This window comes from Saimiri boliviensis, chromosome 13, assembly GCF_048565385.1.
Source record: "Saimiri boliviensis isolate mSaiBol1 chromosome 13, mSaiBol1.pri, whole genome shotgun sequence".
NCBI lineage: Eukaryota > Metazoa > Chordata > Mammalia > Primates > Cebidae > Saimiri > Saimiri boliviensis.
The window spans coordinates 16,501,309-16,520,991 of NC_133461.1; the positions used below are offsets into that span (position 1 = coordinate 16,501,309).

General features: G+C 39.5%; 1 protein-coding gene across 3 annotated transcripts in view; it reads right to left on the minus strand.

The window, feature by feature from the left end:
- Positions 1–19,683, minus strand: part of ZCCHC2 (zinc finger CCHC-type containing 2) — a 68,505-nt gene that overhangs the window by 37,278 nt on the left and 11,544 nt on the right. For 2 of the 3 annotated variants that reach the window (XR_012513075.1, XM_010336746.3), the window contains exons 2-5: positions 11,640–11,751; positions 8,599–8,675; positions 6,323–6,394; positions 765–877 (exon numbers count right to left, since the gene is read on the minus strand). Coding sequence is in view for 2 of the 3 variants with exons in the window: in XM_010336746.3 (XP_010335048.2) it covers positions 765–877; positions 6,323–6,394; positions 8,599–8,675; positions 11,640–11,751 (374 nt within the window). In the remaining variant the exon portion in view is untranslated. The remainder of the gene's footprint in view (positions 1–764; positions 878–6,322; positions 6,395–8,598; positions 8,676–11,639; positions 11,752–19,683) is intronic. The other variant, XM_010336747.3, reaches the window with a different exon arrangement.

Below are 19,683 nucleotides of genomic sequence, written 5' to 3' on the forward strand. Positions count from 1 at the left end.
AACCATTTTACATCCCCTCTACTCTCAAGCATGTGATCTCACACCCTTAATCTACTCATTCTTAAGCAAACCTTATAAGAGAAAATATAAGCCATTAATTGGGCAAAAGACGCCTCAACTTCCCATCACGAAATAAATACATTTCCCTACATCCACACCCATCCCGCTTCCACAGGGCCCTTGTGCCACGAGTGACATGCCTTGCCTGCATCTTCAATTTCTTCCTCTATTAGCACATGGGAGTCTCCAAGAATTAATCTAAGATCATCTCACCTACACCAGTCTTTTCCAACAGCCCATCAACCTCATGAAGGCAAAACCTTGGCCTCTGGCAGGACCATGGCTCCAAGAGAGCAATGGCCGTGAAGAGCAGGTACTGGGAAGCAGGGCTGCCCTTCACTCCTCCACCCACCAGCCCAGGCACTTGACAACTTTAAACAAAACATCTCTCCAAAGTGGAGCTCTTGGACACAGGCCTCTTTCATTAAGTATTTTATGAAAAATACAAGAGGCTTTATTCAATGTCTGCATATTTCAGCAATAACTAAATTTTATGATAGCAGAGAACTGAAGAGTACAATGATGAAACTAGTTCGTTATCTTTTACTATCAGCCTAGACCAAAACAGCACAAGGATAACATGTCCATTTTATAAAGTACGCCAGAGAAAAGAATCTCTATGATCCTCCACCTGAAGACCCCATTTGGAGCAGCCCTTTATCCTGTCTGTACACTGCTGTGATAGGTGTCGGGTAAATCATTACCTTAGGATGGGCTCCAGGTCAGGATGTCGCCGTTCTTCCCTTTTCAAGGAACCCTGATTCAGGGCTCTTAAGATGGTCTTGTCAAAAGTCTCTGAAGACAGTTCCTTTGGAAGCTAGAAAAGAAAAACCACAATATCCAATGTTAAGTTTCTCACTTACTGGTAAATATGTTACAAGTCAGATGCATAAAATGAAGATTAATGCCTCCTGCTTATTATTTTCCCAAAAGTAGTTAGTTTTCCAAATCTTCACAACACCTGACCCCATACTGAAGCAGCACAGACCTTGCCTACTAGGAAATGCACCATCTTCTCATCATGGGCTCCCCAAGGTGCAGAGCAACCCACAGCATTCAACACGTTCCCGCAGCACGAGGACGCCTGCATGGACCTCACACTCTGGCTCCACACGCCACAATGATGCCCATACTAAGGTTCTTGAGTTAAGCTGAAGATGCTGTTCTGCATAGCTAGTCCTATTTCTACCCCGGAATAGTATTCCAAGGAGTGTTATCTCTGCCTTTGTATTTATCACTTTTGAGCCTGTTTTACATTTTACTTTCAGGCAATGTCAGACCAGCAATGCTAGGCAGCAAATAAAGAACAAAATACGAGAGACAGGTGAGAACCCTCAATATTATTCATTTATATAAAAAGCACATACTGGAAGTGCCTCAAGTGATTGAGGTGCCCTCAGAGCAATGTGCTAGAAACCATTAAAAAAAAAAAAAAAACAAAAACAAAAACCAACACTTGGCCAAGAAAAGTTTTAAATTTAAAACAAAATTTAACCAGTTTACTTTAAAAAATTCCTAAACTGATTATTCATAAACCAACTTTCCAAGTCTTTGAAGAATTCAGTTTTAACTAATCTGTGCTGTTACTGGCACTTTCACTAAAATTCAGAGTAGAACCATTAACAGTATCTGAGAAGCCACAGAAATAAAAAATCCATACAAATGGTTGATTTACATATTAATCTTTGAGAAGACCAAAGCAAATTTTCTTTTGAAAAGTAAGTATTTTCAAGGTGGGCATGGTGGCTCACACCTGTAATCCCAGCACTTTGGGAGGCTGAGGCGGGTGGATCATGAGGTCAGGAGTGTGAGACCAGCCTGACCAACACAGCAAAACCCCGACTCTACTACAAATATAAAAGTAAGCCGGGTGTGGTGGTGTGCACCTATAATCCTAGCTACTCAGGAGGCTGAGGCAGAAAAATGGCTTGATCCCGGGAGTCAGAGGCTGCAATGAGCTGTGATTGTGCCACTGCACTCCAGCCTTGGTGACAGAGCGAGACTACACACACACACACACACAAAAAAAAAAAAAAAAAAAAAGAGAGAGAGAAAAAAGAAAAGTGAGTCTTTTCAGTCAATTCAGAAATGAGCAATTTAGCAAAGGCAGCATATAGCACTCCTCACTACAGTAGATGGCAGGATCAAGATGCTCTGTCAGAATGAAGTCCCTTCTGGTCAGATGAAAGGCTCTGTCACCATTCTACACATTCACTGTGGAAATCATGCCCTCTGACCAGTAATGGGAGAAACAAGGTCTGAATCTACCCATTTTCTTTCCTTTTCTTTTTTTTGAATAGTTAAGAGTTTTGCTCTGTCACTCAGGGTGGAGTGCAGTGGTGTGGTCTCAGCTCAATGCAACCTCTGCCTCCTGGGTTCGTGTGATTCTGCCTCAGCCTCCAGAGTAGCTGGGAGGGGCGTGCCACCATGCCTGGCTAATATTTTTGTATTTTTAGTAGAGAACAGGGTTTCACCATGTTGGTTAGGCTGATCTTGAACTCCTGACCTCAGGTGATCCGCCAGCCTTGGCCTCCCAAAATGCTGGGATTACAAGCGTGAGCCACTACACCCAGCTCTATTTTCCAAAGAAATTACTCATTTCAATATTTATATTTTGATATTAGCATTTTAATAGACTTACAACACCACACATATATCATACTACCCATTTTAAACACAATTTATACTGAATATCTGTACGCAGCCAAAGAAAACCTGTGTCAGTGAAGAACTCTATTTCAACCACCAAATCCCTGATGGTTCTACTTAATACAGAAGGCAACAGTATATAAATATTCGCAATTCACTGACATTGTTCACGTTCCTGGGCAGACTGCAGGTATATAGTCATCAGTATGTGCAAACTGATTTATTTTCAAGTGGTTTTTATCTTCAATTTCCAGAGCCGCCTATTTGCAGTCCTAAAGAAAGGCTCATTTGCTAAAAAAAAAAATCATATACACACACACACACACACACACACACACACACACACACACACAGAGCTTTAAATCATGTCTTTTATATTCTAGTCACATGTTTCAAATTTTCTCACCTTTCAATCCTAGTTCTAGCACTCCCAGCCTCCTACCTCCAGAGCTCCAGCTCAGTTTCAGAACAAGCTCAGGGGAATGAAAGATTTTTGTATCGAGCTATTACAAAAGTTGCTCTCTAAATATGCTGAGACCAACTGAGAATATAATGTTTGTGGCAAACCTCATTCATTCATTCATTCAGCAAGCTTTTAATTTCCTACTGTGCCCCAGGCACTGTTTCAGGAACCCTCAATACTGCAGTGAAGGAAGAAAAAAACCCTGGCAGCAGAGAACAGACATTCTGATCATAAGAAATGCCATCTGTAATTGCTAAGAAGAAAAACAAAACAGGGAGCCAGGCATGATGGCTCATGCCTACAATCCCAGCACATTGGGAGGCGCCAAGGTGGGTGGATTGATTGAGCTCAGGAGTTCAAGACCAGCCTAGGCAAAACTCTGTCTCTACTAAAAATACAAAAATTAGCTGGGTATGGTGGTACATGCCTGTAATCCCAGCTACCTGGGAGGCTAAGACATGAAAACAACTTGAAGCAGCGAGTCACTACACTCCAGTCTGGGCGACAGAGAAAGACTCTGTCTCAAAAGAAAAGACAAACCCCATAAATACAGCCAAAGAGGGCCAGAATGTAGAGGACGGAGGCTGCTATTTGTATGGGAAAAAAGGACTTGAAATACTGACCTCCAACTCACATTTCCACACTACAGCAAGCTAGAAGTACAGGCCAATAGAGTCTACAGAGAGAAAAGGGTGTTCATATGTACACATTGTCAAAAGGACACATTTTGCTCCTGAACTTTTTTTTTTTGACTGAGTCTTGCTCTTGTCACCCAGGCTGGAGTGCAATGGCACGATCTCAGTTCAGGTGATTCTCCTGCCTCAGCCTCCTGAGTAGCTGGGATCACAGGCGCTTGCCACCATACCCGGCTAATTTTTAGTAGAAACAGGGGTTCCCCATGTTGGTCAGGCTGGTCTTGAACTCTTGTCCTCAGGTGATCCACCGGCCTCAGCCTCCCAGAGTGCTGGGATTACAGGCGTGAGCCCCTGTGCCTGGCTGCTCCTGAACTTTTGTAGATGTTAAAAGTAAAGTAAAAGGAAAAAAGGATATGGTAAACTTGGAAGGGTATCACACAATATGCAGTAGGTTTCCAGAAGTACACAACATTGTAGATTACTTTATGTCATTGAGAGGCATTTATACGACTTGAGAAAAACATTATATTCAAATACTGGCTAAGCAGGGGATTCATTAATTGCTATGATTCTGAAGAGCGAATTACTTATTTGGAGTTGTATTTATTTTAAAGCACCTAAGCTTTTAGAAAAAAATGGGTGACTGAAGAAATGAAATCTGTCAAGGCACAAACAGTTGAAGATTCTGGAGGGCAAGCCAGTAGAAAAGGCAGACTCCACACACTACGCCCCAGTTGGGGGTCAGCTTCGTGCTCTCTCAGCACGAGGGACAGGGAAGCAGGACCCCACATGCACACTGGCACCAAGTCATTCAGTCTGGAAACCCCATTTCAAGGCTTTTTGCCTTCAGCTCTGTACTCCTGCAACTCCTCCACAATTCTGTTGCAGGAAGGACAGCAGAATAAAGAAGGGAAATGAAAACAGGCTGCTCCTTAACCCAAATGAAGCCTGTTTGTGGTCACCTGTCTAAATTTTGATAACTTATTCTACTGAAAGTTAGAATTTATTAGAGACTGTAAAAGTGTGTGGAGGTGGCATAGGGCAGCCCTGCTTAGCCTCCTCTGTACCTAGAACGCCATCCAGGCACTCATTTTCTCCAATGGGGTGCACTGCCTGGCAGATGGAGCCTGCCCGGACCTGAGCCACTGTTCCCTGGCACCCTCATGACTGTTACTGTGACTGAGCCCAGCAGACGGAAGCTCACAGACCCATGTCATCTCCCTCACCAAGATGTCCAGAGCTGACATGTCGCAGGCAGTGGTCTCTGACATCTGGAAATGAGTAAAACTCATCCCCCATCTTTACCAAAGGCAGGTCACTAATGAGTGGGAGGAGTCCTCAGCCCTTAACTGAGAGAGCCCACTTTATAATAAACCACAGGAAAACGGAACTATTCAAGTTATCCCTGGTGCTACTTCATTCAGAGGGACTAACAAGAAATCCAGTGGAATTAACTCTTCGACAGTCTTCCTCAAAGAACCAGCATCTAGTGTGGTGTTCAAAGCTCTACAAGGTAATGAATAAAATAGTCTCTCATAGGTTTAAGAATGATCTGAAAAGAATATACTTATAGTGACAAGCAGACAACCTAAACCCAGCACTAGCCTCAAAATTTCTTATGTTTAATAACTATACTTACACCCAAAACTTAGTAACTGAGTTGTTTCTAAACTTTCCACTTTATCTCTCTACTAACAATAAATTTTAAAACATTTGCTCATTGAGAATAATTTGTCAATAATTTATACCTATTCTCGCTTTTTGATACTTATTTCTACCTATTCACACTTCTCAATAAAATCAGATTAATATAAAAGAAACAGGTGATGGTTTGAACCAAATGATCTAAGATACATTTCACCTCTGGCAGGTCTGTACAAGATATTTCTATTACCTTCTTATTACCAGTAGTTTGCAGATTCTATCATATGGGGGATAAGGTGGAGAGGAGCTGGAACTCAAAGAAGGAAGAAACGGAGAAATATTTCAGGGAAGTGTACAGCTGAACAGTTGTGAAGTCTGAGAACTCCCAACAAGCGGAAGCAAGCCTTATCTGGTTAGGCAGACGCATTCTCTACCAAGAAGTCCCTTTGCAAACAGCCACCAATGATGCACACCTCTGCAGTGAACTAGGAATCGGGTTCCTTTCTTTTTTCTCAAAAAGATATAGGGTGTCACAATGTTGTCCAGGCTGGTCTTGAACTCCTGGCCTTAAACAATCCTCCCTCCTCAGTCTCCCAAAGTGCTGGGATCACAGGTGCGTGCCACCACACCTGGCGTCCATTTTTTTTTTTTTTTAATGTAGAAATTCCTTCATCATTTCTTTATGTTGGAATGTCAGGTAAGAAAACATGTTTACAATAACATGACATTTTCCACAGTTAATGTTCATTTAGAGTTCTGAGCCAACATTTATCTCTATGTTTTAATTTTCCTGGTGTTTTTTTGATGTTGAGGTTTCTGAATTCTGTATATTATATAAAAATCATTTTAACAACAAAATCTATACTTTTACCTTCAGTAGAAATTCTTGTAGTTCTTGGTGGGTTTTTGTTACTGTTGTGACTGAAAGATCAGACCAATTTACCTGATTTAAAAAAAACACACATGTTATATGGTTATTCCTTAGGCAGGAACTGGCTAGAAAAAGCCATGTGCAAGAACAAAGGGCCTTACTTAAATTTTTCTAAGATTAACAATTAGAAATATAAAGTTAATCTGGCATTGTCATAATTTCAAAATTAGTAAAATTATCTGCGCATTGACATATGCTACTCAAAAAAGTTCTAATAATTCTTTCAAAATGGCACTTTTAAAAAGCTATCTGAAAATGTGACTATGTTTAGTAATTTTTCAGAAAGGGGATATATGTTATTTTCTATGAACTTAAAGAACTCTAAAATGACACTTTGACAGTACAGATCTTTGCCATTCAAAAGATAAAAACTCTATGTCCTGAAACTTATTAAATATACACCCTTAAGAGAAATAACTAGAGTTTACTGCCTTCTTTGGTAGTACCATTTCGTATTTTTATGGAATTCATGATTTATGAAGAGATTTCATCTTTATCTCAATCTTTAAAATTCTATTAAGACACTATGACTACTTCCATTTGGAGATGGAGAAACTTAAGTTCAAACAGGTTAGGTTACTGAGGTGTGATCCTAAGTAAGGGCAAGAGTCAGAACTGACATCCATTGTGCTACCCGCCCGCTACCTCCTCGATGCTTTTTATCCAGTGGACTCAATTGTGGCCCCCTAATAATTTCTACCCTAGAATTATTTGAGCTAAATAAATATTTGCACTATGCTACTATCTAGGCCTTACCAACTTATAAATAATCAGATACTTAAAAATACATATAACATTTTATCTGCAACTTTAAAATTAATATCTTTATTAACTGGCACATTTCTTAAGTGATTTTTAAGTATTCAAATGTTTGCTGAGCAGCTACTTGAATAGGGCACTGTTCTGACTCTTCTTTCAGGAGATGCAGAAATGGACAAGACAGTTAAGTCTCTGCTGACTGAGTTCACAGGCTAGTGCAGGAGACAGATCAAAGCAAAAGAATATGTAAGAATTTCCATCAGTGATCAGTGCTTTGAAGAAAACACACAGGGCATGGTACAAGAATGGGGAGATGCACATGAGCTGGGGTGTCAAGAAGGATCTCTGAGGAGGGAGCTTTAGAGCCAAAGTGGCTGTTCTCGGTCTAGGGGGTTAGGGGAAGGGCATTTCAGGTGAGAGGACAGTAAAGCCACCAGGAAGGCAGGCTGTGAGCTCTAATAGCAAAAGGGGCCAACCTGACCGAGCATGGACAGCAAAGAGTGAGATGCATGCCACCATAAGACACCAGGAGATAAGGGCTGAAATCCTGCAAACTGAGGATCTTTCTCCCTCAAAGCAAAGCTGGAGTTCTGAATTCATTCAACGAGCAAGTCAGACATGGTGGGATGGTTGAGGATTGAGGATGAAGATTGCTGCTCTCCATGAGAATACCTACTGGACAGATGTGTGAAAGGTATATACCATGGATGAAGGAAAAAACATTCTGGTGGAGGGTCAGAAATAACTCCTTAAGAGAGGTACAGCCAAAATTTGGCAAGCAACGCCTTTGGAGAGGAACTGGAGTGAGGATGCACAAAAATGTGGTGTGGTTCCACCTGGCATCAGGGTGTGTACCATCCAAACTGAGGAGAAAGAGCTGCAGCCCAAGCAGGTAGAAGAAAGGAAGATGTGGACAAGGAGTCCCCGTTACAGCTGACAGGCAAAAAGGAGACATGGAAATACTTCGTCTGGGAGCACAGAATCAGAGCTGGGCTCTATAGCTAATCCCAGCTGTGGGAAGGACAGCAACAAAAGCAATCACGGGTAAGAAGACAGGGCAAAGAAGTGGGAAGAAGAATGTCAGAGAATGAAGAGGAGGACGAAAATGCCAGGAAAACAATGCCAGAAAGACAATGCCTGTGATCTTGACTTAAAAAACAATGGCACGAAAGGCTTACTTTCATTTTTTTAAAGGTATCTCTTTCATCTTAATTGTGGCCCTAAATCTAAGGCTCTTATTTCTTTTTAATATAATAGCCAGGGTTATTTTAATGTGATGCAACTTCAAAAAAGCTTGGCAAACCATGCAGTAGTATGTGATTTAAAAAAAAGTATATTCTCTTAATTAAAAACAAACATAAATGCCTTTCCCCTTAAATTAGCAAACCTGCCACAAGTTTTTCCAAAGATCATTGAGCATAGCATGTGAGGTATCTTTTGTGGGGAAAATGGCTTACTTTGAAAGTGTACTCCCAGTATTTGTCAGCTCTTTTTCTCTGGACTCCTTTCAACATTATCTTCTCAATGTGTACAGCTGAAAGAAAAAAAACACATGCTGACTTGCACTACAAGGACTACAGACACATGTCGGTTACCTAAGGTAACCCTAAAAGTTGACAAGTGCTTAACAATTAAGCTTGACTGGCCTTAAATCATGAAATGAAAAAATAAAAAAAAATTAAAAACCAGAAGCATAGCACTGTGCCACCTGCCCATGAAATATTTTTTTTCTATACCCATATAACATGCTGAGTGTTTAAGTAATTTCGAACACTCTGCTAACACCAAAGATTTTAAGGATAAAAATAAAAGGTACCTGCAATTAAGATATTTTTCCAAATGATAATCTTCCAAATGGTTATTCACATTATCACAAATATGGCATTTTAAGACCAACTAAATATGGCTCATTCAATTATTTATACATAGTAGGTATAAACTAGAAAATATCTAGTTTTATATTTAATTTTTAAAAAAACTACTCAAAAGTAATATACCAAGCCAATAAAAATTTCTAATTGGGAATTTTAAAATTACTCTTCTCAAATGTAATCCTCAATATCATATAATGGTCAATAAAAATTGAACATTATAATAAAGGTTCATTGTGGTGAATTTTTCTTCACAATTTATTACAGAGGTAAAATAGTAAACATAAATTATATTAAACTCTAAAACACCCTGAATTGAACTAGATAAACAGTTTATTCATGAAGTAAGCAAATGTTTAAATTCCCCAACTATCCATTTTGCAACCCCTTTAGTAAAAGTACCACCTTAGGAAATAAATCAATTTCAAAAGAGCCAATCTACTAAGTGTGCTATAAGGATTTAAAGAGACTGCTGCTCAGGGTATAAACAGAAGAAACTGTACTTTCAGGACATGAGGGAGGTGATATCAAAGGCTGATAATGGCTATGCTAAAGGTTGCAGGGAAGAGGTTAGGAAAAGTAACTCAACAGAATGGGGGGTGCACTGTTGGATTCAGGAGAGCTGGAGATGGAGGAGAAAAGGGGCATTCATTCATTTTGCTTTAGAGGAAGAAGTTAAAATAGACAAAGTGGAATATACAAAAGCATAGAGAAAGAGTAAGACTGTTAAAAGACCACAGAAGGTGAGCAATGAGAAGGCATGAAACATAAGATACAGAAATACACAGGGGAAGAGACATTTATAATAAACAAGGGATAAGACATTACCAGTATTTTTTTTAATCAACTTTCCAAATATATAGTGTTTGGTCCCCTGCTTGTGAGCCAATTTCCTCTTTGTGGACCAGAAATGTTGAGGATGGAAACAAAGGAGAATCTCAAAAAGCCAGGCAAGAGCCTGTAACTCCTTAGAACTGTGGAACAGTATGAAAGCCAAAGTGGGGGTGGGAGGGTAAGCCGTTTCCAAAAGCTGTTAGATTAAATTATTTAAATAAACATCTTCTGAACTAATCTTATATTCAGAAATAAAGCAGCTGTAGTTCTGCAAATCACTGGGCTCAAGGGTAGGGGATCTCGGGTTTTGTTTGGTCAGAGTCCAGTTTCACTTAGCAGAAAAAGCCACTATGACATTACAGGGTATGAGAACACAGCTTCGGCGACGATTTCAAGTTTTGTCTGGTGTTACCTATGGGAATCACGGTAAGAGAAGACAAAAGTTATGTGGTGAGGAATGGCCACAATGAAAGTGCCCCCAACCCTCATAAATTTAAACTAAAAAGCATGTATTACACAAACTTTTAAAGAAGTAGGAATATAAGAAAAATCATCTACAGTACTACCTTTACAGTTAATTGTTAGCATTTTTTTTCTGAGATAGAGTTTTGTTCTTTGTTGCCCCAGCTGCAGTACAGTGGCATGATCTCGGCTCACTGCAACCTCTGCCTCCAGGGTTCAAGCGATTCTCCTATCTCAGCCTCTCAAGTAGCTGGGATTACAGGTGCCCACCACCACGCTCAGCTGATTTTTGTATTTTTAGTAGAGATGTGTTTCACCATGTTGCCCAAGCTGGTCTTGAAATCCTGACCTCAGATGATCTGCCCACCTCGGCCTCCCAAAGTGCTGGGATTACAGGCGTGAGCCACCGCACCCAGCCAACTGTTAGCACTTGGATATACTATGTTCTTCTAAAATATTTTTATTATAAAAAAGGGACCTTCATTGTAAAACCAACTCCACTTTAGGTTAATCGTACGTTCAATGAGCTTAGCTGAAGCAGTCTATGATTAAAGTAGTTTAGCTGGAAAGACAGGAGTACTGTGATAGTCTTGAACAGAAGTGGTCATTATATAAACACTTAAGTTCGACACTAAACATTCAGACCTATTTTTCCTTTGTGAGGAAAAACGTATTACCGAAAAAGGATTATTACTGGAAAAAAAGGAGACACAGTGACATAAATTCAAAATTGTTATAACTGAGTGTGAAGCTTATCATATATCCGTGGCTCTTTTAAAGCCCAGACGGCAGTCTACATTTTCCATTTCAGTTTCTCTCCCAACACAGGTTAATGGCTCCCCAAATACAAAGAGAAAAGAATACCTGAATTCATTCCTTTTCAGATAGCAATGTCCTTCCATCCTCTCATTCCAGCCCTCTTAAAAACTGCATTCTTGCAGGAAGAATGGACTTGTAAGTAACTAACTTACTCTTACACAGAACTTGTATAAAAAGTTACTTTTTCAGTAGACACTGAGCTCAATTCTAGAAATAAAGCACTATACTAAATAATCTGGGGGCTCTCTGGCCTTCAGAAGCATGCAACCAAGTTTAAGATCCAGTCAAGACAATGGACTACAGAGCAGAATGAGTGGGTGCATGCTGGGAAAAGCAGGGCTGTGGTACAGAGGCACCCAGAGTGAGGACGGCAGAATTGGGAGGACTGGCCCTTGAGTGAAGCTTAGGATGAGTAGGACTCTCTACTTCCAAAAGAGTAAAAAGTTTACAGTTAATTAGTGTACAGAATACCCTGTAATCTTCTGATGCTTACAAAAAATACAGCATACTACCTTCTCGCTGAGCTCTGTGAGGTGCCAGGGTAAGTCCATCCTGAGGTATTGGGGCTTGCTCTATTAAACTGCTCTCGTTATTCTGCATGTAATCACCATGAGCTGAGTTGTTCTAGATGAGAAAGAGAGAGACATGTTAACTTACACCATGGTCTAAGAGCAATAAATCCCAGATATAGGTCTTCCTATTTAACTAACAACCATTTTAGTGGCAAATTTGAGATCCAATAGGTGACTGCACATTTTGGGCACAAAGGCACAGTGTCAGAACCAAAAGCAGAAGACTAGCTTTCTATTAATTATCAACGGTCCTAGCTTTCTTAGGACGCATAAAATTGCTTAATACTATTCAGAGTTGTCAATGATGTGAATTCTGAACCAGAATCAAAGGAACACATAACAAATGGTGCCCTTTACACTAAACCCCATAGGCAAGGCATGTGTACTTTTTACAAGAATCACTACAAATTTTTATTCATTGTTTGGTTTTATTAACATTCTAAACAGATGCTTTGTAGAAAAAAATCTTATGAAAGGTATCATCAATACATGCCAAGGCTTTCTAAACAAGAATATGTATAGGCAGGGAGTTTACCATTAAAGTTAAGTCATGTAACAGCTACCGGGTACTCTAAACCTAACTGAGGTTGCTCAGCTCATCACTAGCGAACTGGAGTAACTCTGACTCCTAGATCTGCTGCTTCGAGTAATACAGGGGATGCCAAACTTACACACAGTTCACCAGAAATCAAGCACTGTCATGTAGACAGTACAAACTGTTACAACATCATATTGATTAAGTAAAAAAAACAAAATAGCCTGATAGTTTTTTAATACAAAATGCACCTTATACCCTCCCTTTATGTTCAGACTCTCAAAACACTACTCATATCAAAATCACCTCGGTTTTAAGAATCAATTACAATTTTACAAATCTGTAATAAATATATGTTAGTATTTTTTTCTGTAAAGAAATAAGGCAAACAGAAGACCCTAAGCTCCCCACAAATCTCAATTTAAAAATATTTTGTTCTGCTGTCTAATCACACACCCTGACCTGACAGTAAGTATGAAATGCTCTATTTATGAGAATAGGGCACATTATATACTTCTGAGACCTAAACTTCTGCCTTCTAGTCTGTCTTCCTTTATTTAGAAATGCAAGGAAACAAAGACTGTCTACCTAGAAACATTTAATGAGGAGAGTAAGGACCTCTTAAGTGAACATCCAACTTCTGTAACACTAAAGACTGACTGATGGCCTTTACCAATTTTCAATGTTACTGGTTTTTAAAAATGCAGGTATCAATTCTTTTAATAACAAACCCATGCATATCCTAACCCAGACCAAATATTTTACTACACATTTACCTACGAGATTCTGTTTCTCAAAAATTTTAACATTGCTGTAAACACTTCAAAAAACAAAGAAAATAAAATGTTATATAATCCTCTCAAATAGTTGGGTTAACTGGAAGCAGCTTGGGTGAATAGGTTATCCATTTCTTTCTTTTTTTTTGAGACAGGGTCTCTCTCTGTTGCCCAGGCTGGAGTGCACTGGCATGACCATAACTCACTGCAGCTTCAAATTGCCAGCCTCAAGTGATCCTCTCAACTTGTCCTCCCAAAATACTGGGGTTACAGGTGTGAGCCATTGTACCTGGCCAGTCAACCATTTCTTAAAGAGAAATACTTCTCTACGTTGTTCATATGTAGCTCACAAATTTAAAACAATAATAGCAAATATAGATTAATGCAAAATATGCAAAAAATGTTTTCATTAGTGAGATGCACAGCAAGATACCACTTTATATCCATTACGATGACTATCATACAAAAAGGAAGTGTTGGGAAGGATGTGGAGAGACGGAACCCTTATGCATGGATGGTAGAAACTAAAATGGTATAGCTACTGTTGACAGTCAGGCAGTTCCTCAAAATATTAAACACAGAATTATTTTATGATCCAGCAATTCCACTTCTTTTTTTAAAATTTTTATCTTTATTTAGAAAAAAAAAGAGAGAAAGGGAAAAAAAAGAATAAAATAAAAAAAAAGAATAAAGAAGAGGAAGACAGAGGAAGAGGGCGAGAGAATGGGGGTGTTGCTTTATTGCCCGGCCTAGAATGCAGTCTAAAAATGGGTATGCCTATAATTGTGCTTAATAATGGAGACATGAAAAAAATGAGGGAAGAAAATAACAAACAAGCAGCCAACCAATATTTCATTAGGTATGATGTGCTACTGGTAAGAGTATATTTTGTGTATTTAAAGTGGAGAGTTCTATAAATGTTAATTAAGTTTACTTGTTCCAGATCTGAGTTCAAGTCCTGGATATCGTTAATTTTCTGTCTCACTGATGTGTCTAATATTAATGTTGAAGTCTCCCACTATTATTGTGTGGGAGTCTAAGTCTCTTTATAAGTCTTATATATCTGGGTATTCGTGTATTGGGTGCGTATATATTTAGGATCATTAGCTCTTCTTGTTGCATTGATCCTTTTATCATTACATAACGTCCTTCTTCGCTTCTTTTGATCTTTGTTGCTTTAAAGACTATTTTATCAGAGGCAAAAATTGCAATTCCTGCTTTTTGTTTATTTATTTATTTTTGCTCTCCATTTGGTTGGTAGATCTTTCTCCATCCCTTTGTTTTGAGTCTTTGTGTATCCTCACATGTGAGATGGGTCTGGATGCAGTATACCGATGGGTTTTGGCTTTTTATCCAATTTGCCTGTCTGTGTCTTTGGATTGGGGGATTTAGTCAATTTAAATTTAGAATTAATAATAATATATGTGAGTTTAGTACTGCCATTTAATGTTAGCTGGCTGTTTTGCCCATTAGTTGATGTAACTTCTTCATTATGTTGATGCTCTTTACTTTTTGTAATTTTTATAAAGGCTGATACTGGTTGTTCCTTTCTATGTGTAGTGCTTCTTTCAGAAGCTCTTGTAAAGCAGGCCTGGTGGTGATGAAATCTCTGAGTACTTGCTTGTTCACAAAAGATTTTATTTTTCCTTCGCTTATGAAGCTTAGTTTGGCTGGATGTAAAATTCTGGGTTGAAAGTTCTTTTCTTTAAGGATGTTGAATATTGGTCCCCACTCTCTTCTGGCTTGTAGGGTTTCTACTGAGAGATCTGCTGTGAGTCTGACAGGCTTCTCTTTGTGGGTAACCTGACCTTTCTCTCTGGCTGCCCTTAGTATTTTCTCCTTCACTTCAACCCTGGTGAATCTGACGATTATGTGCCTTGAGGTTGGTCTTCTTGAGGAATATCTTTGTGGTGTTCTCTGTATTGCCTGGAGTTGAATATTGTCCTGCCTTGCTAGGTTGGGAAAATTTTCCTGAATAATATCCTCAAGTGTATTTTCCAGCTTGGATTCATTCTCTTCATCACATTCAGGTGCACCTATCAAATGTAGATTAGGTCTTTTCACATAGTCCCATATTTCTTAGAGACTTTGCTCATTCCTTTTTATCCTTTTTTCTCTAATCTTATCTTCTCATTTTATTTCATTAAGTTGGTCTTCAACCTCTGATATCCTTTCTTCTGCTTGATCAATTTGGCTTTTAAAACTTGTACATACTTAGCGAAGTTCTCATGTTGTGTTTTTCAGCTCCATCAATTCACTTATATTCCTCTCTAAATTGTGTATTCTTGTTAACATTTCGTCATATCTTTTTTCAAAGTTCTTAGTTTCTTTGCATCGGGTTAGAACAAGTTCTTTTAACTCACAGAAGTTTCTTATCATCCACCTTTTAAAGCCTGCTTCTGTTAATAGAACACACTCGTTCTCCATCAGGCCTTGTTCTGTTGCTGATGAGGAACTGTGATCCCCTATAGAGGGAGAGGCGTTCTGATTTTGGGTATTCTCAGCCTTTTTAGGCTGGTTTCTTCCCTTTGTTATAGATTTATCCATCTGTGGTCTTTATAATTAACGTCTTTGTAATTGGGTTTCTGAGTGGACGTCCAACTTATTGATTCACAGCACCGAATCTGAGCAATCCACTGCACTGGCTAAAACAGTGGTGTTAAGATTGATGGTGCTTTTCTGACTCTGCACCAAGAAGCACCACTCCGAGGCACCGGCAAAACCGCCTCGCCAGCCACAAGAGTTGCACTGGTGACCCGTGGGGTTCCTCCGCTGGGAATCTCCTGGTGCGTGAGCAACAAGAATTCATCTGAAAGTGTGGCGTCCTCTCATTCTCTGCGCTTTCTTTCACTGGGAGCTACAATCCTGAGCTGCTAGTGATCAGCCATCTTGGATCTCTCTCCCAGCAATTCCACTTCTAAGATATACCCAGAAGAACTGAAAGCAGAAGAAATGCAAACATAATCTGTACACCAATGTTCATAGCAGTTATTCATAATAACCACAAGGTGGTAACAATAAAAATCCATTAATAGATGAACAGATAAGCAAATTATGGTGTACACATATGATTATACATGAGTCAGCCTTAAAAAGGAAAGCAATTCTGATACATAATATGATTCAGATGAATCCTGAAGACAGTATGCTAGATTAAATAAGCCAGACACAAAAGAACAAATACAGCATGCTTCCAGTCATGTGAGATACGCACAGTAGTCAAGTTCATAAAGAAAGTAGAATAGTCACTAGGTGTGGTAGCTCACGCCTGTAATCCCAGCACTTTGGGGGGCCAAGGTGGGAGGATCACATAAGGCCAGTAGTTCATGACCATACTAAACAACATAACAAGATCCTATCTCTACAAAATATATATATATTTTTAATTAGCCAGAAGTAGTGGTATGCACCTATAGTCCTAGTTACTTGGGAGGTTGAGATGGGAGGATTGCTTGGGCCCAGGAGTTCGAGGCTACAGTGAGCCATGATCACACCACTGCACTCCAGCCTGGGCAACAGGGCAAGACCCTATCTATAAAACAAACAAAAAAACAAAGTAGAATAGTAGTTACCAGGGACTGGGGCGAATAGGGTGTTTTCTTTTAATGGGTAGAGAATTTCAGTTTGGGATTATAGTGTCTAGAGACAGTGGTGAAGACTCACAACAATGAGAATGTACTACTGCTACTGAACTGTACACTCAAAAGGAGATAAAATAACAATTTAATGCTATATATTTTATGTCACAATAAAAACGAAAAATGGAAATGATCACACTGCTTCCACAAACAATAAATTGAAGCAATAGTATGAGAGTAGTTTGCTTCATAATCAAAATCACATTTTTGAAGTGTGAAGTTAACTTTATGAACCCAATTTAACAACCAAGAGGTAGCCTCCTGTTTAATAACCTAGGGAGAGAAAAGAAGTTTGAGTTTCTATCCAAAGTCCTAAGTTCATCAAGCCATGAAATATCTACTAATTAAATGCTTCTATTCCCCTCCAAGTCTCAGCATGTATCAATGCTATAAAATCATATAGACTAAGTTTAGAAGCTGTTACTAAACTTACCCATGTGACGCTGCATGAGCTGGAGATGAGAATTAGGCCGTTCGGCAGCCCCAATGGTGGGCGGCAGCTCGGCAATGCTGTCTGCCTTGCCCTCCCTCTTTACTTTCCTTAGGGGGAAGGGTATCATAAAATCGGAGAACTCCTGCTTTAATGGAATTATATAAAGAGGATGGCACCCACTTTATCTGTTAAGTTCAGATTCCCATGAAAATGTAGCACAGATGAAATGCCAGAATCAGCATTTTACAAAGACTAGTTAGAGGGAAGGGTCAGGACCAAGAGAAAACTGGAGACTTTTTCTCCGTTTGAATCAAGAAAGCAGAGTTTAAAGATTCTAAGCCTGCAAAAATATGCACAAGCATACAAAGAACCTTAGTACAAGCGCATTCTCCTTTCTTAACTTGCCTGAGGCAGAGCTGCTTCTGTCCTATCACTTGCTCCTCAAAGGCTACTGGTTAGCACAAACCTACATGGCATGTGATTCAGGTGGTCTAGATCGTTTTGCCACAGATGACATGTAGAACCATTACAATTACATACTTAAGATTTCTTAAATGTGGGGGCCTTGTGAAACAGCCAAGTAGCTGGACATCCTAAAAAATTCTTCTCTGAAGACAAATCATTAGAATAAAGGTCATATTTGCTTTTTTGTTGTTGCTGTTGTTAGCCAAGTTCAAACCGTAGACATGGTTCCTCTAGTCCCTCGATGTAGACTATGAATTTAAAAATCCAAGACATTCCCAATAGTAACAAAGCAGTAAGAGTTTTTAACTTTTTAAACCAAATTCACTAATTTCTTCTGAAGTTTTCTCACTTGTCAAATGAGACTCAGAAAATTAACAATAGTATATAATAGCATTCTATTAAGCTTCTGTGGTAGATTAATGATAGCTAAAAATTATTTATACTCCTCCCACTGCCAAGTGGAATGAGTCCCCCACCCAGTGGGCCTAGACCGGCTTCAGAATGTACTCATCTAAGGTTAGGTCCTGGGAAGCCTCAGCCTGGGCCTCTTGGACACTTGGGCTTGGAGTCCTGAGTCACCACATGAGACATGCACTTCTCCTGGTAGTCGCACTTGATGGACCACACGGAAAGAGGAGAGGGGTCTAGAGATGCCACCTGGGTCCCAGCTGTGTCCCAGACACCGCAGAACAAACTCTTCACTATAGTTATCTGTCTAAATCCCTCACCCACAAAACTTTGAGATGGTAATGAAATGGTCACTTTTTAAAGTCACTAAGTTTGGGAGTAATTTGTTATAGAGTTACATGTTTTAAATTCTGTTCTTTAAATAGCCAGGGTTGCAACTAAAGCATACAGTATTATTTAAGAAAGATTCACAAGAAGTCTTGCTTTGCATGTTAGAAGATGATTCATTATTAGAAACATTACCTAGATGTTAAATTTTATCCATTTTTCTAAGAGGAAAGAAGCTAGGGAGAATTTAAGAATGACTTACTGCCTGTCTCTTTAACAAGAAGATGTGGTAGAAGAGGCAGAGGTTGGTCTCATTTCTGCTCAGTGAAATAGCATAACTCAACCCAAAGTAGTGCCTTAAATCACCCTACGGCCTCTGATAAAAGGTGAGCTCTGGGAGGAAGAAACATGGCTGGTAATGTATTAAAACCGTGCTGGAACACAGGTCAGAGCAGGGAAACCAATGAATCAAGGCCCAGAAACAGCACAATATGGACTTCCGCTATGAACATGGGCTCACTCCCTATGCAACCTTTTGTTTAGTTTAACTAGCAATACCAGTATAAGGCAATTCAGCAAGAGCGTGGCACAACTAGCTATCTCAATGCCTGGGCAAATGCACTCCACCAACTGAATGGAGGAGGGGACAAACAATTTACAGAATCCATGTATTCGCTGACATCACAGTCCCCAGATACGACCTGGCCACAATTACAGTTATGCAAGTGAAAGGGAACTAGATGGATGGAAATAGCTGGGGCAGGGAAAATCATCACTATCACACTCTATAGATTTTCTGGGAACTCTACATGTTTACTGCAAATTGAAAAATTAAAATTTTTGATGTCGTTATCATGTTCAGAGCATTAAACCTGTAGCCTGCAGCATTAAGGAAGATCTAGGAAAAGAATGCTGATATGGAAGTCTACTGGGGAGGAAGGAGTGGAATCTTTGAAAGAGAAATTAGAGTAGCGGTTTTTACTTGTGAACCAGCTTTGATGTTTTCCTTGTAAAACTCTTTATGTTCTACTATTTGGACCTAAATAATGCCATCTGTTAGTTGATAAAGTGGACTTACAAAAAAATACAGGTTCTGTATTGGATCACAAAATGATAATGGCATGGAATCCTGACAGAGGTAGGGGTAGTGGCTTCCTAGCCTACACCAACGCTGGGGGTCTCCACCTTTAGCACCAGCATTTGAGCTTCTTTTGCCAACCTGCTCTTATTACACAGAAGAAAAACATCTTTTAACCCTAGAACTAGGAAGACAATCCAGAAATTGCTACATCCTTGGGCCAGCAGCCCCAAATCTTTAAATCCCCACACCAGGGTGTTTCGGGGTGTGGTAAAAAGAATGCACGCATGAGTGCACAAGAATCTAGAGAGGCACACATCTCTC